At 36.9% G+C, this 25,112-nt stretch overlaps 1 protein-coding gene across 8 annotated transcripts in view; it reads right to left on the bottom strand.

Moving 5' to 3' along the window:
- The window catches only part of TMEM135 (transmembrane protein 135), a 360,134-nt gene that overhangs the window by 23,612 nt on the left and 311,410 nt on the right, over positions 1-25,112 (bottom strand). For all 8 annotated transcript variants that reach the window (XM_055355660.2, XM_055355659.2, XM_063693451.1 and 5 more), the window contains one exon: positions 4,322-4,363. In XM_055355660.2, coding sequence (XP_055211635.1) covers positions 4,322-4,363 — 42 coding nt within the window. The remainder of the gene's footprint in view (positions 1-4,321; positions 4,364-25,112) is intronic.

The raw sequence follows: 25,112 nt of genomic DNA, 5'->3' as shown, positions 1-25,112 counted from the left end.
GCTATTATTATATTACAATTAAATGAACTATTTGACATTCTCCAAATAAACCATGCATCTGTATTGCTCTTCTTATCTGGATCATTCTTCCCTACATCTTTACTAAAAATCTTATTTGTCTTTTAAAATTCATCTTAAATGCTCCTTCCACTCTCTCATTCCCACTCACCCCCACAGGAAAATAAAAGTACTAATAATTTGTGAATTATAGAACACTTAACTTCTATTATTACATTCGGGTTTTTCTAGTCTATAAGTAATTTTGTGCAAATTTCCTGCTTTCTTCTCTTCATTTACTCCTATCCACAGCTTGGGGAAAGACGCTAGGTTAGGTTTGCCTAAAATATATTCCTGAGATAACCTACACTTCCCTTTTGCAACATTTCAGCACAGTTAAAATTAATGCTGTCTTCCCCACTAGACCATAAGCTCTCTGAGAACAGAGACTATATCTGGCTCATTCCCGAGTGTATTCTTAATACTTAGTACAAGACCTGGGGCAGAATAAATGTATACTAAGTATATCTATCAGTGAATGTTAGCTTTGTACCTCCTGTATTATCCCACACTTGTTGAGGAGTGCTGATATGGTTTGGCTCTGTGTTCCCACCCAAATCTCATCTCGAGTTGTAATCCTCACATGTTGAGGCAGGGACCGGGTGGGGGTGACTGGATCATGGGGTCAGTTTCCCCCATGCTGTTCTCATGATAGTGAATTAGTTCTCAGGAGAGCTAATGGTGTTAAAATGTGGCACTCCCTCACTCTAGCTCTCTCCCTCTCCTGCCGCCTTGTGAAGAAGAAGCCTGCTTCCTCTTGGCCTTCTGCCATGATTGTAAGTTTCCTGAGGCCTCCCTAGCCATAAGGAACTGTGAGTCAATTAAACCTCTTTTGTTTATACACTAACCAGTCTTGAGTAGTATCTTTATAGCAGTGTGAGAACAGACTAATACAAGTGATTTTTAAAAAGGTGCTAAACTGAAGTAAAGTTTTGTGGTTTTTTGGTTTTGGTTTTGTTTTTTTTGAGACGGAGTTTTTGCTCTTATTGCCCAGGCTAGAGTGCAGTGGCGCAATCTTGGCTCACTGCAACCTCTGCCTTCTGGTTTCAAGCGATTCTCCTGCCTCAGCCTCTCAAGTCGCTGGGATTACAGGTGCCCATCACCACACCCAGCTAATTTTTTTGTATTTTTACTAGAGACAGGGTTTCACCATGTTAGTCAGTCTGGTCTCAATCTGCTGACCTCGTGATCTACCTGCCTCGGCCTCCCAAAGTGCTGGGATTACAGGCGTGAGCCACTGTGCCCGGCTGTTTTTTGTTTTGTTTTTTTGTTTTTTTTTTTTTGAGACAGAGTCTCACTCTGTCACCCAGGCTGGAGTGCAGTGGCATGATCAAAGCTCATTGCAACCTCTGCCTCCCAAGTTCAAGCAATTCTCCTGCCTCAGCCTCCCAAGCATCTGGAATTACAGATGCCGACCACCATGCCTGGCTAATTTTTGTATTTTTAATAGAGACAGGTTTCACCATGTTGGCCAGGCTGGTCTCTAACTCCTGACCTTAAGTGATTGCCCGCCTTGGCCTCCCAAAGTGCTGGGATTACAGGCATTAGCCACCACGTCCAGCCTGAAGGAAAACTTAATATTTTTAAAGCTTTTTAGCCTTTGTCTAATTAGGACACCTTAAACTGGAGTACTTTGTAAATATTTGTCCTTTATGGATAAAGGAGAGTTTTCCTCTGAGAGAACAATGTATGTTTTCATGATACAGCAATTATGATCTGTATGAGATAAGCACTTCCTTAAGCCATTTTATGATTGTATTCCTTTCAATCTCACCATTCTCAAATGTATCAAGCTCTGAGTATCTTTTCCTCACCAAAGTTTAATATTGTCAGGAGCTCATATTAAACTGTGCTACAAAAAGCATTTTCCTTTCCCCTTCCCTTGGTAATCAGTATTAAATTTTGCACTTTTGACTTGCTATAAATTTACAGCATACGTCTACAATAAAAATCACGACAGCCAGGGCTGCAAAGAGGTAGCAGGAAAGACATGTCAGATAATACTTTTTGAAAGCCTACAAGAAGCACACATATTAACTCACATTATTTTTTTACAATGAAACTTGACAATAAAAAATATATTTGGCTTTTAGTAACATTCTTCTGAGAATCAACTTTATAAGTTTGAGATTAATTCATCTGCAATGTGGTGAGTCCATATTCACCATATAAATGCAAGAAATAGCCATATTTCTTGAATCCAAATTCACCACACTGCAGATTGATTATGAAACAGAATTAAAATGAAACAGAATTTGCTTAGTGGAAGGAGATGCACAAATAAACATGACCATTCACAATATTTAACAACTGTCTTGCTTTAGCAACAAGAATATTAGCAAGAATTAACAAACATTTTTTCTGGAATATTTTTCTATAATACAGAGAAAATTTAAGTGCAAATAGTCCAAACTAGCCCTCTGTGAAAAGTGGATTTGAAGAAAAGACACAAAACCACCTGACACATTTTAAGTTTTTGCAAGAATTCTGGGAGTCTAAGGAGATGTAGGAAAACAAGACTAAGTTTTTCCTTCTCTTTTGAAAATCTAACTTTTGTTTTTGTTATCAACTTTAAACTTAATACCAAATGCTTTCCAGCCAATGCAACAACAATAACAAAATCTTTATTTTCTAATAAATTTCATGATCTTTTACTGAAAAATAACAGTAATTAGTGTTGTGTATTATGACTTAGAAAGTTATCGTTCCCACAGAGTTCTCACAACCAAAGACATTCTTAATCATAGAGTAGACTCCATTTGTTCCCTCCCAAACCAGTTTCCTTGCATGCCATGTGATTTTCTGTTAATAGCACCTTCTTTCAGGCACTTTGGTTTTCAATACGTGGCTGGGATTGCAGGGTGGAGGGGAAGAGAAAGAAGGAAAATATCAGTCTTCATTTTCATTCATTGCAAGTCTTAACTTTTTCTCCTTCTCTTTAATCCTCCCACTATCACCCAAATTCTAGTCTTTATTGTCTTTCCACCTTCTGGTTCTCTCTTTTTCAGTGTCTCAAATACTGCGGCCAGACCAATCTTTCTGAAACAATGTCAACCACCCTGCTCAAAAAGCATTAGTAGCTCCCTACTGCTGACCTTATCAAATCCAAGTTTGTCTTTTTTCTCCCCTAGGTCTTCCATAATCTGGCCCTACTCTACATATCAAAAAATATTTTATATTCCCTAATATAAACTTTTCATACCATTTTCTCACTGTTACCTCACACTTCATTTTTACAATTTTCACTCTCTTCCTACTATTATTCACTTCCACCCAGAGTGCACTTCCTCTTCCCTGTAGTTATCGAAAGCTATCCTTAAAGTACAGTTTAAGGCACATCATCTATGAGAATATAACAAAAATAATAGCCAACATTTCTTGAGTATTTACTCCATGCCAGCCACTGTTTGAAATATTTTTCACATATTAACTCATTTGATCCTCAAAATAACCTTGAGACAATTAGGTAAAAACTTTTGCTAGTACTGAAGCTTTCCCTAATTTTTCCCTTCAATATTTGCAGTAAAAACCATACTACTGATCTTCACCAAGCATCTACTATATGTCCTTTGGATTACAAAACAGGCAACATTTATGATATAAACTAGACAAACACTGGGTATGGAGTCAGTATATATAGTTAACTTGTGTGATGTTAAATTAGTCAAATATTCTAAGCCTCAGTTTTCTCATCATGTTACATCTCACAGAACTGTTGCAAAAATTTAATTTTCTAATCTATGAGAAAATTCTTGGTGAACTATAAAATATAATGCCAATGCTAACGAACATTTCTACAGTATATGCTATGTGCCAATTGCTATGCTAAAAGATGGGCTATGAGGTGAAAAGACTCTAGTGATACTTAAAATCAAATCTGTGTTTGACAGTACATGAGTCCTGCCCTAAAGCAAACCCATAATCTAGTACCACACAATTAAATACTTAACTTTTCAGTAATTGTTCATGAGCAGCTCTGTCTTTCCAAGCTCCCTGAAGAGAGATCTTGTATTTCTTTTCAAACACCCCACAGTAGAAAGCACACAACAGGTCCAAAAGAAGTCATTGATTAATTTTTAGAGGGAAAAATCTGACAAATTACTCTTTCAATGAGCTATTTATCCGCAGGCTTGGAAATACTTTTGTGAATTCTAAAATTATTTTCAGTTTAAATGTTTAGTCAATACCTATTTATTGTAATTATGTATAATTTTTTAAGTTAACTTGTAAATTCTCTCTCAACATAAAAATAAATGTTACTTACCTAAGTGCAGAAAATGTAAATCCTTTCAAGCCATCCTTGCACCTAAAACAATAAGAATTTACAATCATAAAATAACATATTTTGAGATATAAGTAGTATATTACATACCTATTCAATTTTTTCCTGAAAATAATGTTTTAAAAGATGAAACTCTTAAGGCAAAAATCTGAACATTATGAATGGTCAAAAGAGCAACAAGCAATGAAGTAAGTCACCTTACACAAAATGACTAATATGATAATGCCTTCCTATGTCACATTAACATTACTTAGAGCTCAGCTCTCAAATAGGCAGGTTGAAGAGAGACTTAAGTAAATCTAAGGGCTCCATCTGGACTTAAAATGAAGGCTGGGAGTAAAGCAGTCTCTACAAATCCCTGGGGGACCAATTTGCTGAGAAGAAAAAGACCACATGCACCTGGTGGGTGTTATATATAGATCAATTCAAGGTCCTGACTTCGTCCTACCTATTAAATCAGTGAATGCACAGTATTCATAATATAGAGTTGGCAGGCACAGAAAGGTTTCAAGTTTAGTTCAACAGTTTTAATTTCTGATTAAGCCCAATTAGAACAGATCACAGAGCATGAAGAACAGAGTTGGGGTGAGGGGAGAGCAGAAAGACAGGACTCCAAATGGTATTTATTGAGTGCTTACTATAGCTGGGCACTGTTTTCAGCTCTTTATATGTGTTGTCTCATTTAATCATATCACTAAACTGTATGAATAGAGATTTTTCTCTATTGCATTGCTACACGGAGGCTCAAAAAATGCAGTAACCTAGGTCACAAAAGTAATAGCAGTCAGAATTCCAGAATTTGGGGGCTGGAGGGGATTGTCTGACTTTAAAAGTTATGTATTTTTCTTATATATCCTCCTGAAACAGTCTACTCTCTTCAGCTGGGGAAGATTCAAATTACATGGTAGTTAAGAAAAAAAGATTCTCAGATTTGCAAAAAAATATTTAAACAAGATCTTAAAATGGGGACATTACTATGCTGGCTTTACAACATTCTGCTGCTGTTATTCAATGTCTTTGTTCTTCTTTATAGCTATGATCACCTTAAACAAAGGGATTTTGAGTATTTATTATCAAAATCCCTTGAATAAATCTATAAAGACACTGGATATTCTTAGATAAAGAGTAAGGCCTAGGCCGGGTGTAGTGGCTCACACCTGTAATCTCAGCACTTTGGGAGGCCGAGGCCGGCGGATCACCTGAGATTAGGAGTTCAAGACGAGCCTGACCAACATGGAGAAACCCCGTCTCCACTAAAAATACAAAATTAGCCAGGCGTGGTGGCACATTCCTGTAATCCCAGCTACTCGGGAGGCTGACACTGGAGAATCGCTTGAACCCGGGGGGCGGAGGTTGCAATGACCCAAGATTGCGCCATTGCTCTCCAGCCTGGGCAACAAGAGCAAAACTCCGTCTCAAAAAACAAAGAGTAAGGCCTCAAATATAATAGGGCAATTATTCCTCTATGTCTTCTGTATGAAAGGCCACAAAGGAAATGCATAAAAATTTAAGAAATCTATTTTAATCAAAATCATATACATTTTTATTAGATGCAGTATAGAATCTGAGAAAATAAGTTAATCCACATGCCCAGAGATGTTTTAAAACAACCCCATCAAAAAGTGGGCAAAGGATATGAAAACAGACACTTCTCAAAAGAAGACATTTATGCAGCCAACAAACATATGAAAAAAGCTCAACATTAATGATCATCAGAGAAATGCAAATCAAAACCACAATGAGATACCATCTCATGCCAGTAAGAATGGCGATTATTAAAAAGTCAGGGAACAATAGATGAATGGGGATTATTAAAAAGTCAGGGAACAATAGATGCTGGTGAGGCTGTGGAGAAGTAGGAATGCTTTTACACTGTTTGTGGGAATGTAAATTAGTTCAACCATGGTGGAAGACAGTATAGCGATTCCTCAAGGATCTGGAACCAGAAATACCATTTGACCCAGCAATCCCATTACTGGGTATATACCCAAAGGAATACAAATCATTCTACTATAAAGATACATGCACACGTTATGTTTAGTGCAGCATTATTTACAATAGGAAAGACATGTAACCAATCCAAATGCCCATCAATGATCAAATGGATAAAGAAAATGTGGTACATATACACCATGGAATACTCTGCAGCCATAAAAAGGAATGAGATCATGTCCTTTGCAGGGACATGGATGAAGCTGGAAGCCATCATCCTCAGCAAACTAACACAGGAACAGAAAACCAAACACTACATGTTGTCACTCATAAGTAGGAGTTGAACATTGAGAACACATAGACACAGAGAGGGGAACAACACACACCAGGGCCTATTGGGGTGTGGGGAGTGAGGGGAGGGAAGTTGGAGGACTGCTCAATAGGTGCAGCAAACCACCATGGCACACGTATACGTATGTAACAAACCTGCATGTTCTGCACATGTATCTCGTTTTTTGTTTTTTTTTTTAAGAAGAAAAAAAACACTTAAAAACTCAATTTCAATTAAGCAACATGATCTACTTCCTAGTCATGTTAACAGTGAGAAATGTAACCATAGAATTTAGCTAACACACTACATAATTTTCTACCTTACACAGAATAGGGGTAAAGGCAAAAGAATTCAGATGGAAGGATAAAATGTGCATGGGAAAATTATAGCATCAAAATGTTTAAACTTATCTTTTTCCGTCTGATGAAGTGTTTTGCAGTAATTTAAAAACCCATAATCTAGATAGGTAAGATGGTGAGGAAGCAGGTTAAGGGGTCTATTAACTGGAAAACAGAAAGCAGTAGACTGATTAAAAGATTATGTATAACTGGGAACAAATTTTGGCTTTCATATGTTATTGTTAAAAGACAGCCATTTATCTTTGTGCTATGCTGAATAAAGAATTCTGACAACTTGTTCTAGTCAGAATTGCATATTTGTGACCTTAAACAATAAATTTAATTGCCAACCAAAACATCAAAAAGTAGCTTTCAAATATAAGAGGGGCATATACAAATGAATTTGCAATTTCATTATGATGGAAGTTCGGTTCTTTCAGCAGAACTCTGTGGGAAGCACTTCATATTGATAAAGTCTTAGCATGGATTCAAAAGGGGCTATTCTTCTTTCCATTCATGTGTATAAGGTTTGTTAATGTAATTGAGGGTCAGATGTCTATGTCCAAAGAACAAAAAAGTAATTATTCCCATAAAAAGAGTCTTTAAAATAGTAATATGATCCCACATTTTGACTCTAAGAGTATTGTATGAGCATTAACCTCACTATGAAACACAATTGTAATCCGTGTTCAATGTTGAAAATACAATATAAAGATTTAAACAAAGCAGACTCCATTTGAAGGTTCCTCATTATTCTATGGATTTGATTATTATAGTGTAAATCAAATCACATTCTCCATTTAAGTATTAAGGCTCACCAACTTATTCGATAAATATTAACTAAATTGGCCACTATGTATAAGCACTGCCTTAGGTTCTAAGGACATAACTGTGAACAATAAAGAATCCCTGGTTTCATAGAGCTGGCATTCTAGTTGGGAAAGAGATACATAAAAAAGTAAATATGTCATATAGTGATAATAGGTATGGTAAAAAAAAAAAAAAAACAAAATAAAACAAAACAAAAAACAAACCTGCAAGATAAGGGGAGAAACAGTGACGTAGTCAGGCTTCATTACTTTACACAGCATGGTTAAGAAGAGCCTCTCCAAGATGTAAAATTTGGTAATCTGATCAGAAACATTAGTGAGTAGAGGGGAGAGCATTTCCGTTTGAGGTAATCAAGTATACAGCCCATGATATGGAGTCAGCTTGGCATGTAAAGAGAAGCAAGTAGATTACTGTAGCTGGAGCAAAATAGGGGAGGGAAGTAGTGGTAGGAAATGAGGTCCTAGCAATCAGGGTGGAGAGAGGGAGTGGTCTACATTTCACATAAGCCCTTTAGGCAAGGTAAGAACTTTGGGAGGTTCTCATCAGAGGAGTGGCAAGATCTGTCTTAAATTTTAAAAGAATCACTTGAGGCCGGGGACGGTGGCTCACGCCTGTAATCCCAGCACTTTGGGAGGCTGAGGTTTGTGGATCACCTGAGGTCAGGAGTTTAAGACCAGCCTGGCCAACATGGCGAAACCCCATCTCTACAGAAAACACAAAAATTAGCCAGGCGTGGTGACAGATGCCTATAATCCCAGCTACTTGGGAGGCTGAGGCAGGGAGAATCGCTGGAACTGGGGAGGCGGCAGGAGGCGGAGTTGGCAATGAGCCAAGATCACACCATTGCACTCCAGCCTGGGTGACAGAGTGAGACTCTGTCTCCAAAAAAAAAAAAAAAAAATCACTTGGCTGCTGGATACACTTACAGGAGGGCAAGGTTAGAAGCAAGGAAGCAAGTTAGGAGGGGAACGATGATTGTGGTCATCTAGATCATAGTTGTAGAAGGTGGAGAGAAGTAGAGCTGACTGAAATTCTCAATGGTTTAAATGTGGAGTAAAAGAGAGGGAATTTACAAATTACTGAAATAATTTTTGGTTTGATCAAACGGAAGGATAATACGGCCACTCACTAAAGTAGGGAATACTACAGCACAAACAGTTTCAAGGAGAAAATCAAAACTTTTGTTTTGGACATGTTAAGTTTAAAATGTGTGTTAACTAATTAAACAGTAATGTTGAGGAAGCAAGTCTGAGGATTAAGGGAGAGGTCTGATTTGTTTATATGTAGTATTTAAATGCATGAGACTAGATACAATCATCCAGGAAATAATTGTAAAGAAAATGTCCAAGGACTGAATATATTTTGCTTCTCCACAACTTATAATGCAGAAAATCTCTTCAAAGGAAGAAAAATAAAAATCCATTTATCCTAATCACATTCTTTTCTAATATAAAGTCTCATTTTTATTTTCAAGTGCACATAAAAATAATGCATTTAATTCATATACGTAGACTTTTCAACTTAATCTATGCAAATGACAAAATAAATACTATAAGTCAGTCTATATTTACTGAATCTCTATTTGCAAGGTTCTGCACTAAGGCAAATTATGATATAAAACTGAGCCAAAAAAGACACGGAGGAAAAGAAATATGTTGCATAATAATATCAAAGAACTTAGTAAATACACAAATAACTGTAGAGGTTCAGGTTGGAATTGCATACTATGTACAGGAAAGTATAAAGAAGCTCAATGTTATCATTATCAGGATAATACTCTTGGTCAAATGTTCAAATTTTCAATTAGAAGTGTAAATGATAGTAAAATAAACAATTCTACTCACAAAGATATTTTCTATGAAATTACTTTCATGAGATAGTCATCTTTATTACATAGTACCAGCAGATGTCGCTAGAAAACTGTTTTTGGAAGAATTTGTAGTTCATTGGTGTGACTTCTATAGCAAACACTTTACTGTAGGTTTTCCTCTAAAAACACATTTATAGGGATGCAAAAATGTTACTAATCTTAATTAAAGTACATTAAGTTCTCTCAAGTAAATATCTCGATATTAGACTTTTAATGATGGGTGATGTTCCTATAATCCATTCAATATAAAATGTTTAAGAACACCCCATTGTTTGGCACCAACACAAAATTGGATAACGTAAATGTGCTGCTTCATTATGTGCTCTCTAATGAGCTGAAAAGAATGAGAACAAACTATTTTGATTTCTAAGATTTTTTTATTGTCTACTCAGTTTTCACTCATTTGGTAAATATAAAAGATGTAAAAGATGTACTTTATAAATCTCCTTTAAAATATTTCTTCACCATCTACAGAATGGGAGAAAATATTTACAAACTATACATCCTAGAGGGGATTAATATCCAGCATATATCCATGGAATACTATACAGCCAGAAAAAGGATTAAATTCTGTTATTTGCAGCAACATGGATGGACTGGAAGACATTATGCTCAGTGAAATAAGCCATGAACAGAAAAGCTAAACGCTGCATGTTCTCACTCACATGTGGAAGCTAAAAACAGTTTACCTCATAGAAGCGAAAAGCAGAAAGTAGAATAGAAAATACTCAAGGCTGGAAACAGTAGGGGGAAGGTAAAGATATGAAGAGATGGCTGCACGCGGTGGCTCACACCTGTAATCCCAGCACTTTGGGAAGCCAAGGCGGGCGGATTACCTGAGGTCAGGATTTCAAGAGCAGCCTGGCCAACATGGTGAAACCCGTCTCTAACAAAAATACAAAAATTAGCCAGGCATGGTGGCGGGCATCTGTAATTCCAGCTACTCAGGAGGCTGAGGCAGGAGAATCGGTTGAACCTGGGAGGTGGAGGTTGCAGTGAGCTGAGATCACACCACTGCACCACTGCACTCCAGCCTGAGCAACAGAGCAAAACTACATCTCAAAAAAAAAAAAGATATGGAGAGATTTGTTAAAGGATACAAAATCACAGCTGCATAGGAGAAATACGTTCTAGTGGTTCTATATCACTGTAGGATGACTATAGTTAACAGTAATACATAGTTTCAAATAGCTAGAAGGAGAATATTGAATATTCCCAATACAAAGACGTGATAAATATTTGAGATTATAGATATGCCAATTACCTTGATCTAATAACTATATATGTATTAAAACATCACTGTATACTCCCATGAATATGTAAAATTATTTCTCAATTTTTTAAAAGATAAAATACATTACATACACACAAAATGTGGTCTCAGAAGAAGGTGCAGACAATATGGAATTTTTTCCATTGCATGTCTGTGATTGTAATCATGTTTTCACAATAAACTTAATGTGTCAATTTTTACATAAGAAAAATATAAGCATCTAAAACAATATTACATGTTTTATTTACTTATTTATTACTTCTTCCTCCTCACCCCCCAAGATGGGATCTCCCTATGTTGTCCAAGCTGGTCTTAAACTCCTGGACTCAAACAATCCTCCCACCTCGGCCTCCCAAGTAGCTGGGATCACAGGCATGTGCCACTGTGCTTATATTATGCATTTTAAATAAACACCTAAAAAATGAAAAAAAGTATTTCTTCAGAGGCAACGCATGGTGTAGTGAAAAAAATCTTGATATGAGAAAGGATACAGATGCTACTCATAACTTCTCTACAATCTTGAGTAAATCACTTAACTTTAAGGCTCAATATCCTTGTATATCAAAAAAAAAAAAAACTAAAAGTAAATGACTACCATAACTAACTGGCTGATTAAATGATTTATAATTCTGAAATTTCATCATTTTATTTAATGGTAGCTTTATTATTAAAAATCACAATGGAAAAACAGAATGAATTCTTCTCAATCACTTATGATGTAAAAAGAGAAATGATCTCACTAGCCCCAAGAATAAAACCAAACATACAAATAAAACTCTGAATTTGTGTTAAGATTACTAGTTGCTACTAAGAGTATTATACTTGCTTATCATTTTATAAAACTTATTGAGGTGGAACTTCTTCATGCAAAGGTTCAAAGAGAAACTTTTCAAGTTTCAAACTTGGTCTTTCAAGACCAACTACTGGGATAGATATACACTGCTATAGAAAAACCTGTATGAAACACTGTTAAGTAAAAGAAGCAATTCTATATACATAATCTGATTAATGATAAAATATTATTGCTATATTTAGCATCGGTGCTAAAATATTAATAGTAAAATATAAAATGTTGTTTATTATTTACATATGGCATTGTTACAGAAAGTCCTCTAATAGGATACATATAAAACCAAACTGTGGGTAGTGGACTACCTATTGAAGTTGGATGAGTTAACAGGCATGCAGGAAAATATAACTTTTTACTTTCTATGGGGCTACATCACTTTGAATTTTTACAATAAGCATAAATTTATATATTATTTGTACAGTTTAATCTTAAAAATCAATTCTTGATCATTTAGGAACAGATTGAACAGGGCAAAAGTTATTCATCTTTATTCCACCAACAAATGGCAAAGAATATAAAACTCAAACTAGTCAACTTTACTAATTAACAGGGTTGTAAAAGTTTTGCTAGAAAGAGGCACAAAACAACTATCTGAAATAAATGATTTAGACTGAAATTTTTTGAAACTATGATCCCAATGAACATGGATAATTAGGTAACTATAATGATAAAAAATACATACATACATACATACATTTATTTATTATGTATTTATTTATGAGACGGACTCTCACTCTGTCGCCAGGCTGGAGTGCAGTGGTGTGATCTCAGCTCACTGCAACCTCCGCCTCCTGGGTTCAAGCGATTCTCCTGCCTCAGCTACCCGACTAGCTGGGATTATAGGCACCTACCACTAGGCCCGGCTAATTTTTGTATTTTTAGTAGAGACGGGGTTTCACCATGTTGACCAGGATGGTCTTGATCTCTTGACCTCATGATCTGCCCACCTCAGCCTCCCAAAGTGCTGGGATTACAGGCTTGAGCCACTGCGCCCGGCCAAAAAACAAACATTTATTAAGTATCAATTGGGGCACTTCAGAGTTCTTCTTTTACTCATTAAACTAGAAGGAAACTCAAATATTCATTAAATATTACATGATCTATCTTTATTCACTCAACATTAATTGAGCAGCTAATATACAGAAGACATTGTGTTGCTGATCACTTGAAGAATGCAAAGGTAGCTTTTTAAGAGCTACTCTATTTGTACTTCATGAGTTCAGCTCTAAATTTCTTTTATTCAGCATTTTACATCATCTACCTCAAATTATTCAATTGGAGTAAAGTGTTACATACATGCTAAAGCACAATTAAATATGTGAAAAGATTCAGTTAGCAAAAAATAAAGAAAAATTGGATTTAAAATAGTGCACATTGATAATTCTTAAAATATTCTATTCTATTCTGATTATATCAGCCATCTAAGTCACTCAGTATCAAAATTAAAAGTTACATTATTTTATGTGAACAAAATTAATTAAAACAGAAAATGCTGAAAGTTCAAGTGTAAACATTTATGTTGGAGTTATGAAAAGAATGACATATAACAGTTACAGACAATAGCTGGAACTTCAACATTCTGATTAGTCTAGTTACTGTAAGCATAAATTTAATCAGAGTGAATACAATTGAAAAGTTTAATTTGAAAGTCAAAAAGGAACCAGGATGCCTATTTAAATGCCTCTAATTTGTGACTCCCAATTCTCTTTATTCTAAAGAAAATTCATGCAATTTCATGTAGTTTTGCGGCCCACCATGCCCGAGCCCCACCCCCACCCCGCGGTGTGCTCCCACACAGCCCCAGCCTCTCTGACGGGAGCCACCCCCTGCTCTGTGGCCCCCGGTCCCATCGACCGCCTAAGGGCTGAGTAGTGCAGGCTTGCAGCACGGGACTGGCAGGCAGCTCCGCCTGTGGCCCTGGAGCAGGGTCCACTAGGCAAAGCCAGCTGGGCTCCTGAGTCGGGTGGGGACTTGGAGAACTTTTATGTCTAGCCAGAGGATTGTATATTCACCAATCAGTACTCTGCGTCTAGCTCGGGGTTCATGGATGCACCAATCGGCACTCTGTATCTAGCTAATCTGGTGAGGACTTGGAGAACCTTTATGTCTAGCTAAAGGATCGTAAATACACCAATCAGCACTCTGTGTCTAGCTCAAGGTTTGTAAACACACCACTCAGCACCCTGTGTCTAGCTCAAGGTTTGTAAATGCACCAATCAGTGCTCTGTGTCTAGCTAATCTAGAGGGGACTTGGAGGACTTTTATGTCTAGCTAAAGGATCGTAAATACACCAATCAGCATTCTGCGTCTAGCTCAAGGTTTGTAAACGCACCAATCAGCACCCTGTGTCTACCTCAAGGTTTGTAAATGCACCAATCAGCACTCTGTATCTAGCTAATCTGGAGAGGACTTGTAGAACTTTTATGCCTAGCTAGAGGATTGTAAATGCACCAATCAGCACTCTGTGTCTAGCTCAGGGATTATAAATGCACCAATCAGCACCCTGTCAAAACAGACCAATCAGCTCTCTGTAAAACGGACCAATCAGCTCTCTATAAAATGGACCAATCAGCTGTTTGTAAAATGGACCAATCAGCAGGATGTGGGTGGGGCCAGATAAGGGGAAAAAAGCAAGCTGCCTGAGTCAGCAGTGCCAACCCGCTGGGGTCCCCTTCCACACTGTGAAAGCTTTGTTCTTTCGCTCTTTGCAATACCTCTTGCTGCTGCTCATTCTTTAGGTCTGCACTTCTTTTATGAGCTGTGACACTTCCTGCGAAGGTCTGCAGCTTCACTCTGCAGCTTCACTCCTGAGGCCAGCAAGACCACGAACCCACCAGGTGGGATGAACAACTCTGGGTGGGAGGAACGAACAACTCCAGACGTGCCACCTTAAGAGCTGTAACACTTACCATGAAGGTCTGCAGCTACACTCCTGAAGCCAGCGAGTCCATGAACCCACCAGAAGGAAGAAACTCTGAACACATCCGAACATTAGAAGGAATAAACTCCAGACACACCATCTTTAAGAACTGTAACACTCACCGCGAGGGTCTGCAGCTTCATTCTTGAAGTCAGACCAAGAACCCACCAATTTCAGACATAGTTTTAATTAAATTTTTATTTTGTTTTTAAAAACCCATGTAAAAGAATACACTAGATTTTGTAATTAATTTTCCAACCCATTTTCAAGTATAGAGCTTACCTTAGTACTAACTTATAATTTACTATTTGACACATGATCAACAATTGTACATTTTGATTGATGCTTGCTTATCATACGATTACCAAGAAAATATTAACATGGAATTACTTTCAGACTTTTATTTTTGTTTTGTTTTGAAAAATGTTCAATATTCTAATCACATAAGTATATTCCAATAGGTTAAATTGATTATTTCAATTTACTATGCAAAACTTGAAGTGTGTGGTTAATAGATTACATGGCTTATATACATACAAAAGGTTTTCATGTTAAATTTTGTTTGAATAATAAAATGGACTAAGAGAGTTCAGTTTCAGCCTTCATATGGCACTCAGTATGAGAAAACAACTACTAATGTTGTATCCCTATTTTAAGAAAACTCACATACAAATATCTGAACTTGAAATAGCAAGAAATTAAGAAATTTGGGGAAGATTATTTTGTTTCCTTTATGAACACATTATATCTTCAATAACTTCCAACAGAATTCCTTTAAATAGTGAAATTCCCCAGTGTATTAAAAATATTATTTTCTAGTCTGATAAATATTTCACAGTATATTTATTTCATACAGAATGGAACACTGATACTTGGCTTTGGCTTTGTCTTCAAGAGCCCAAGCAAAGCTGCTGAAGCAGGCCGCAGTTATGGGTAATCAAGTGAGATTCTAAGTCCCCAGATGATAATTGTGCACTTTTTTCTGGTGTGTCCTAACTATAAATTGGAAACAGTTGGACTAAAACTTACAGCAACAACTCCAACAGAATCAGATTTCTCCTTAAACTTGGAGAAGCTGGAACTGTTTCTGCTTTAAAGTCCAAACTAGGAAGGTCATGTTCCAAAGCAGCCTTAAATTGCTAAGAAACCAAGAATCACCTTCAGACTGTTTCTAAAAGAAATGTTAATCAGAATAAATTTCCTTCTGAAAATGAACTGGTAATAGTAACACTAGTCAAACTTTAAAATAGTTGTAAAAGGAGCAGATTGTGGTTTCATTGGACCTAAACTGAAAGGCCTGTTTGCAGTTCCCAAGGAAATGGCATGAGTGCAGACTTAACAAATTAACTATAGGCAACAACCAAAAAAATATCAAATAATGTTTCATGTAAATCCAAGGAAAAATTTAGCAAGTGTCTTAAAATTATGGCATTGCTACGAACCAAAATTATTTACATTAAACAAAATTATAATCACAATTCTGAACCAATCTATTTTTTAAAGACCTCAAGACAAATACTTTCAGTTTTTTCCCTTCTACAAACATAGTGAAAAATATGAAAACAAATGTTTTCAATTAAACAGAATCTTCGAATCAACATTAATTTCTTTTCTTTTTTTATTTTTTGAGATGGAGTCTCGCTCTGTCACCCAGGCTGGAGTGCAATGACGCGATCTCGGCTCACTGCAACCTCCACCACCCAAGTTCAAGCCAGTTCTCTGCCTCAGCCTCCCAAGTAGCTGAGATTACAGGCGCCCGCCACCATGCCCAGCTAATTTTTGTATTTTTAGCAGAAACAGGGTTTCACCATCTTGGCCTGGCTGGTCTTGAACTCCTGGCTGCATGATCCACCTGCCTTGGCCTCCCAAAGTGCTGGCATTACAGGCGTGAGCCACCGCACCCAGCCCCATTAATTTATTTTCAAATGCATATTGGCATATATGTCAGTAAAATAATATCGCAATCTGTTTTCATATTGAACAAAATGAGCAGCTATTCAAAACTATAACAAGATAAAATTTTTCATAAATTTATGCTTATTTGATACCAAAGTTAAATAAAATATGCATCTCCTAGTAATGGAGCAAAAACAACATTTTGTAAGCTTTTCCAAACTACTATTCTCTTTTTCTTTTCTTTTTTTTTTTTTTTTTTGAGATGGAATTTCACTCTTGTTGCCCAGGCTGGAGTGCAATGGCACGGTCTCGGCTCACTGCAACCTCCACCTCCGGGTTCAAACAATTCTCCTGTGTCAGCCTCCCAAGTAGCTGGGATTACAGGCACCTGGTACCACGCCTGGCTAATTTTCTATTTTCAGTAGAGACAGGGTTTCACCATGTTGGCCAGGCTGGTCTTGAACTCCCGACCTCAGGTGATCCACCTGCCTCAGCCTCCCAAAGTGCTGGGATTACAGTGAGCCACCGCATCTGGCCAGAAGCTACTATTTTCTGATTAGCTGAAGACTTATAGAGTATCCTGACCCCCAAGAAAGAGAAACATTTAATTTCAAATACTCCAGCTTACTTCCTCTCAAAGATTTTGAACTTAATCTGTGGTATGAATAATAGAAATTGGGAGAGTCAACACATAGTGGAATCTTGCTAGCCCATAGAATGGTATTAGAAAAATAAAATATTGGAACAAAAGTAACATGAGAGAATTATATTATATAGATTAAGAAACCAAGGCCCAAGGAGGTTAAGTGATCAAACTGTAAATACATCTCAATCACCTAACTGTCTGTACCTGCTAAAGTCTCAACAGTGAAGATGAAATATTACAGACAAGTAAAGGGATCTTGGACAACATAAAAGAGAACACAAATCACCTAAATGAAGTAGAGAACAATGGTCTTCCAACTGGTATTATGCAAAGACTTTACAAGGGACAACAGGCATGGATAGTTTTAAAGAAACCAGTGTTGGCCGGATGCGATGGCTCACGCCTATAATCCCAGCACTTTGGGAGGTCGAGGCGAGTGGATCACCTGAGAGTCAGGAGTTCGAGACCAGCCTGGCCAAGATGGTGAAACCCCTTCTCTACTAAAAATACAAAAATTAGCCGGCCATGGTGGCTCATGCCTGTAATCTCAGCTACTTGGGAGGCTGGGACAGGAGAATCGCTTGAACCCGGGAGGCAGAGGTTGCAGTGAGCCGAGATTGCATCATTGCACTCTAGGCTGGGCAACAAGAGCAAAACTCCAACTCAAAAAGAAAAAGAAGGGAAAAAAAAAAATGAACCAATGTCCAGTTGCTCACTTCCACATGTTCTCCTATCTAAACATGATTTGCCTGAGCGTGTACCTTTGGTCAAGACTTCATGCTGGCTTCTCTTATCCACCTCCCCTTCATAAAAGCTTTTCACTTTAGAAATACAATTCTTGGTCCCCACTCCAGACCTCCTGAATTCAGAAATTCTAAGTATGGGGCCCAACAATCTCTGCAACCTGTGTTTTAACAAAATCTCCACAGGATTCTTAAAAATGCTAAAGCTTGAAAACCACTGAGCTAAGTTATGTTGCAGTAACAAAATGTCAATGCCTTTTAACAAAAAAAGTTTATTTTCTGCTCATGCTACATGTCAAACAAGAGTTAGCTATGGCTCAACTACGTGAAATCTTCATTTTGTACCTTAGGGTAACAGAGAAACTTTATCTGCAAATGCTGATTGTCACAGCAGAGAAAAAGAACAAACACAGGAAACTGTGTTCTGACTTAAAGATTTTGCTCATAAGTATACATAAATCATTTCCACTCATATTTCTTTAGCCAAAACATGTCGTAACTCCAGGCATGATGTCAATAGGGAAGGGAAGTATAAAGTTTCTCCAGGGAGGGGCAGCAAACGTTTTTGAACAATAACACAGTCTACCATACACGCCAAGTATATAATTGTTGAAGATCAACTGTATTTGTTTATATTTAAGAAAATTCAAAGCACAATTTCCTTTTCTTCATAAAATACTATCAATAGTCTTTTTCACAATAACTTTTTTCACTTTAAGTGTGATAATATTTAAAATCTTTCTGGTACTGGTTTCAGAAATAGGATAGTCTACAACACATCAATTAGTGTTTGACACTATATGTGAATACATAAACGTGTTCGTCTGCATGTGTCCCCAGTGCCTAGTACAGTGCATAGTACATGAGTAACTCAAGAAATATATGTTGAAAGAAATTTTTGTCCGAGTAATCACTGAAAAAAACTGCATTTTTATATTAACTATTTCTATTTGGGTGCCAAGTTTCTTGTAGTTGTTTCTTTGACAGCAATTGTAGGGTTTTTTGTTTTGTTTTGATTTTCCATTTCTAAAGAAATGTGTTTATTTTACATCAAGTACCTCTATACTCATTAACAACTCCCAGGGATCATCCTTAATATAAAGTTCCATTCGTTTCTTTATATTGATAATGTGCTATGAATTTACATTTAGACATAAACATACATACTCTAAATAGGGGCTTCCAGTCTTTTCTTAATTAGGCGCTAGTTCTTAATACCGCAAATAAAATGGAACAGTGATTATAGTATGAATTTATCAAATCCAAAAGGCAGGAAGGCGGATACGGCTGATAGGCATGTTCATCACGCTACCAGGAACTGAAATCCAGCAAAAGAGGTGAGACCATAAAGTCTATAGGTTGGAGTGTTGTTCACCTTTACATCATTTATTCACTCCTTCACACAGTTAAGTATTTCATAAGTATTTACAAAGAGTTGACAATGTGCCAGGCAGGTTGCAAGTGCTGAGGATAGCCATTGCTGATGGCTTCAGGAATTCACAATCCAGAAGGTATATGTACAATCAAATAATGACATTACATTATAGAAAGTACTTTAATATAAAGTACACAGTGCTTTAGGAGCACAAAGGAAGTGTGTCTGACACTGATTTTGGTGTCATGAAGGCTGTTCAGAAAAAGACATTTAAGGTGCTATAAAAAAGAAGTAGAGGAAGAAAGCAGGGAGGAAAAATACATATAAGACTTAGAAAAAAGAAAACACTGGATATTTGAGAACTGAGAGGTTTAATATGACTGCAACATAGAGACATGGAAACCAAATGGAGAAAGACTGGCACATGTCACACCATACCAAAAACGAATTTGAACTTTACTTCTAAAGCAAAAGGTTCTGCTACCCAGAGGAATGACATAACCAGACCTATGTTTAACAAAGATACTCCAGGTTTGATGTTCATGACCTATTACCAAATCTCACTCCATTGTTTATTTTTAAATTATAATCTCATTTGGTACTATTTGTTTAAACTTTTTAAATGACAGCCTACACGCTGAATTGTTGAAAGCAACTGATATTAATGCCATCTAAACACATACTTTGTTCTTTATTTTAAAAGATTAAACCACACATTAACTTTAAGACATATTTTAATAACTTTTTGATAGATTAACAAATTAGTTTAAAAATAATAACCTTCAAAATTACAACTAAGTAAAGATGCCTACATAAAATATCAAACTTAATTAAACTATAAAATTCAGGTAATTAATACTAGTTGTTTTAAAAAACTAATCACAAAATCTCGATGCCTTCACATAATAAAGGTCTGTTTATTTATCACTATTCACTCAGGCATTGATCCAGGCTGTCTCTGACACAAAGAGTAACCTCATTTCAGTCAGCTATAATGTCGTTCTAGATATTGTTCTGTGTGTATGTGAATAATAAAGTCACATCATTAATGTATTGTGGGGACAGGGAAGAATGATGAAAGCCAAGACTATACCAATAAGTTACATGAGGTGGAGTAAGCAAGATACTTTTTTGTAATTAACACTATGTCCACAGATCTATGAAGCAAATATTATTCATTTACACAATCATATATTTGTTCAACAAGCAATTATTAAGCACTGAGGCAGTAGAGTTAAAAGCGAGGGCTATAGATTCAGAGAAGCAAGTTGTTTACATTCTGAGCCTGTTTCTCCACCTGTAAAATGCAAATAATAGAACCTACATCATATGATTATTGTACTAAGCACTCAAGAAATGTTATTTATTATTACTACTGCTACTGCTGTTACTAAAACAAACACAACTACAAAGATGAGGGTATAGCAGTTGCTGTCTTACACACTGAGACTACAAGAAAAATTTAACAGTTCCTACCCATAGCAAGCTCATAGGCTTAAACTCTAAGGTGAAACAGTGAGCCAGGTGGAAAAAAGAAGTAGACACACCATCTCCCCTGAAATTAACACCATTATCTAAAAGATGTATCACTACAGGCCTTCCTCCAAAGATACAAACTGATATAATCATACTAGTACACAATCATTTACTAATTGAGGATAATGGTACATGTGATATAAATTGCCAAATGAAAAAAAAATGACCTGAACTAGAAATGACTCCATCAACATGTGAATGCATAAACAAATGGTGGCATATCCATATAATAAAATACTGCTCAGCTATAAAAAAGAACAAACTACTGATACACTCAACAAAATAGATGAATTTCAAAAAAAAATGCTGAGAAGCAGCCAGACACAAAGGTGCATACTGTATGATTCCACTGGGGTGAAATTCTAGAAAAAAGTTTCATAATCTAAAGTGACAGAGAGCAGATCCATCTTTTCCTGCTATCAGGGATGAGAGGAGTGATAGAAACCGACTACAAAAAAATGCACAAAAGAATTTTAAAGAGTGATGGAAATATTCTGAATTTGACCATGGGGGTGGTTACATTTGTCAAAACTCATAGAACTCATAGAGTACACTCTTCAAATGTGTACATTTTTATTGTATATAAATTATAACTCAAAGTTAATTTTCAAAGAATGAAAATTTGGCCGGGCGCGGTGGTTCATGCCTGTAATCCCAGCACTCTGGGAGACCGAATCGGGCGGATCACTTGAGGTCAGGAGTTCGAGACCAGCCTGGGCAATGTGGCAATGTGGTGAAACCTTGTCTCTACTAAAAATACAAAAATTATCTGGGCGTGGTGGCAGGCACCTGTAATCCCAGCTAATAGGGAGGTTGAGGCAGGAGAATCACTTGAACCCTGGAGATGGAGGTTGCAGTGAGCCAAAATCGTGCAGCCTGGGTGACAGAGTGAGACTCCGTCTCAAAAAAAAAACAAAAAACAAACGAAAATTTGCCTGAATCAGTAACAGAACTAAATAGAGGTAAAAAATTATATACTTTAGAGATTACAAATGTATATGTGTTATGAAACACATTACACTTTATGAAATTCAAAGAATAAAGAAATTGCTCAAAACTAAAGAATCAAAGATGGTTTTAGGGAAAAGATATCATTTGTGCAGACTGAATTTTTTAGTATAGAGGTAACAGTAAGGATGCAAAGGCTAGCAAAGGATACAAGGTAAAAGCCTGAGGAACATCACCATAGCTTGAGTTGAGTGAAGAGAATTCTAGACAGGTAGAGCAAGGCTAGACAATGGAAGGACTTGGTCCAAGAATTTAGACTGTCCTGAAGGCAACAGGAAATCACAGAGGATTTCTGAACAGAATGACATAATCATAGCTATGCATTACAAGGGAAAAATAGATAAAATGTTTTAAATCATCTATAGATCTATTAGAAAGTGACTGATTCCAGAGTATCATTAAGAAGCAAGTTTAGATCACGGGGTAGACAATTAAAGTCTTTCTAATTTATAAAAGTAACATTTTATGTTAAGAGTTGGCCGGGCATGGTGGCTCACGCCTGTAATCACAACACTTTGGCAGGCTGAGGAGGGCAGATCACCTAAGGTTAGGAGTTCGAGACCAGCCTGGCCAATATGGTGAAACCCCGTCTCTACTAAAAATACAAAAATTAGCCAGGCGTGGTGGTGGGTGCCTGTAATCCCAACTACTAGGGAGGCTGAGGCAGGAGAATTGATTGAACCCAGGAAGTGGAAGTTGCAGTAAGCCAAGATTGTGCCACTGAACTCCAGCATGGGGGACAAAAGCAAAACTCTGTCTCAAAAAAAAACAAAAAACAAAAACAGAGTTGTTTACTACTGCTTATTCTCAGAGTACAGCAAATGTGATCCAATACGGCAGTTTCACGTTTTTAAAAATCTTGGTTTTGGGCCAGGCACAGTGGCTCACACCTGTAATCTCAGCACTTTGGGAGGCCAAGGCGGGCGGATCACTTAAGGCCAAGAATTCAAGACCAGCCTGGCTAACATGGTGAAACCTCATCTCTACAAAAATATAAAAATTAGCCAGGCATGGTGGCACAAATCTGTAATCCCAGCTACTCAGGTGGCTGAGGAACAAGAATCGCTTGAACCCGGAAGGTGCAGGTTGTAGTGAGCTGAGATCACACCACTGCACTCCAGCCTGGGCAACAAAGCGAGACTCGGTCTCAAAAAAATCTTGTTTTTACATAATGTTAGCAATACTTCTGGGTAAGAAATGTTGGGTAAAAAATACATATATTGAAACCTTCAAAATTTTATTAATCCTAAAAATTCATAATATAAATTCTGTAGTTTTATTCTCCTACTCCAAAGTTCCATAAATATTAAATTATTAAAAAAAAAAAAAAGCCAGGTAAAGTGGCTCACGCCTGTAATCCCAGCACTTTGGGAGGCCGAGGCAGGTGGACTAACTGAGGTCAAGAGTTCAAGACCAGCCTGGCCAACATGGTGAAACCCCGCCACTACTAAAAATACAAAAATTAGCCAGGCTGGTGGCCTCGCATGCCAGTAATCCCCACTACTTGGGAGGCCGAGGCAGGAGAATCACTGGAACCCGGGAGGCAGAGGTTGCAGTGAGTCGAGATTACGCTACTGCAATACAGCCTGGGTGACAAAGCGAGACTCCATCTCAAAAAAAAAAAAAAAAAAATTCACAAACACACTAAAAGAAGTTTTGTATAACTTATGAATATAAAATTCTATGTGTTACATTCAATGAAATCTCTCCCAATGAATACACACACACACACACAAACACTCTTATATAAACTTAAGTATATATGTGTGTGTATATATATAAACTTTTGATAGTAATGTACTAGAGTAACAAAATTGGCTAAAAGTCTAAGATTAAAGTAAGAAGACCTGGTCAGAGCTTTGATGCTCTCAGAAATCAAATTCTGATGCAGTTACAGCTCAAGTTCTAAAAACTGGCCAGTTTTGGTTAAGTACTTGACATCACAGAACTTCAGTTTCCTCAAATGTAAAATCAGATACTATTACTTACTATATAAGACTGTTATGAAAATTAAAGAATATTATACAGTCTGAAACAGAGAAAATGATCAAGAACAATGTATTGAGGATTAAATGTTTATAATAAAAGAGTTATAAAAATCTCAAAACTACTCACTCAACATAGGATTTATGTGAGTTAGTGTCCAGTCTTTATAATTTTATATTTTCCTTTGTATATGTAACTTGAAATCCTGCTGAGACAAAAGGAATACTCTGATTTTAAAATGCAAAAAATAATTTTCTCTTCCATGCTACATGGTTGGGGTCCTTCTGGAGCTTGGCAGTAGAGAAAGGCAGAAGGACAATGTTAAAATCCACACTAGCGGCCGGGCGCTGTGGCTCATGCCTGTAATTCCAGCACTTTGGGAGGCCTAGACGGGCGGATCACCTGAGGTCAGGAGTTCAAGACCAGCCTGGCCAACATGGTGAAACCCCGTCTCTACTAAAAAATACAAAAAATTAGCTGGGCGTGGTGGTGGGAGCCTGTAATCCCAGCTACTCAGGAGCTGAGGCAGGAGAATTGCTCGAACCCAGGATGAGGAGTTTGCAGTGAGCTTAGATCGCGCCACTGTACTCCAGCCTGGGCAACAAGAGTGAAACTCCATCTCAAAAAAATAAAAATAATAAATAATAATAAATAATAAAATCCAGACTAGTTTGGCTTTTCTTATTCTGAGACTCTAACTTGCTAAAAAATGTACTTTGTCTTCCAACAAGTTTGCATGTGTGGGCTACATTTTAGGTTTTCAGTATCCTGCCAGACAAATACTTAATACACAGGGTGATATATTTGGTTATTTTTTTTTTAATTTTTGGCAACAGGGTATCAAAATTCAACCTCTTTAAAGTTAGTCAAGAGCCCTTGCCTTAGAACATATGGTCACCCAACCAATAAGCATCTGATAGGCAGGCTTTGGCCTCAAGAAGTCTGTAATGGTTGCTAGCACTTAAGTATAGGAATTTACTTTTGACTTCATGCCATGCCTTGTTCTGCATCTCACTTTGTTGAAAAAAAGGAAGGAAATTCAAGCTTCAGAGTCTAAATTCCAAGAGGATAAAGAGGAAAATCAAGTGAAAACACAAAAGACAACCATGCCGCAGAAGAGAAGAAAATAACATTTTTATATTTAGTTCTTTTAAATAAAATTGCCGAATGTCATAGTAACACTTCACATGCTTTTTTATTTTAACAGAAAAATTGCAGGGGTCTAAACATAAACACAA

This window comes from Gorilla gorilla, chromosome 9 (assembly GCF_029281585.2).
Source record: "Gorilla gorilla gorilla isolate KB3781 chromosome 9, NHGRI_mGorGor1-v2.1_pri, whole genome shotgun sequence".
In the NCBI taxonomy this organism is placed as follows: Eukaryota; Metazoa; Chordata; class Mammalia; order Primates; family Hominidae; genus Gorilla; species Gorilla gorilla.
The sequence above is the reverse complement of the archived record's forward strand: the minus strand, read 5'-3'. Positions and strand labels throughout refer to the sequence as shown.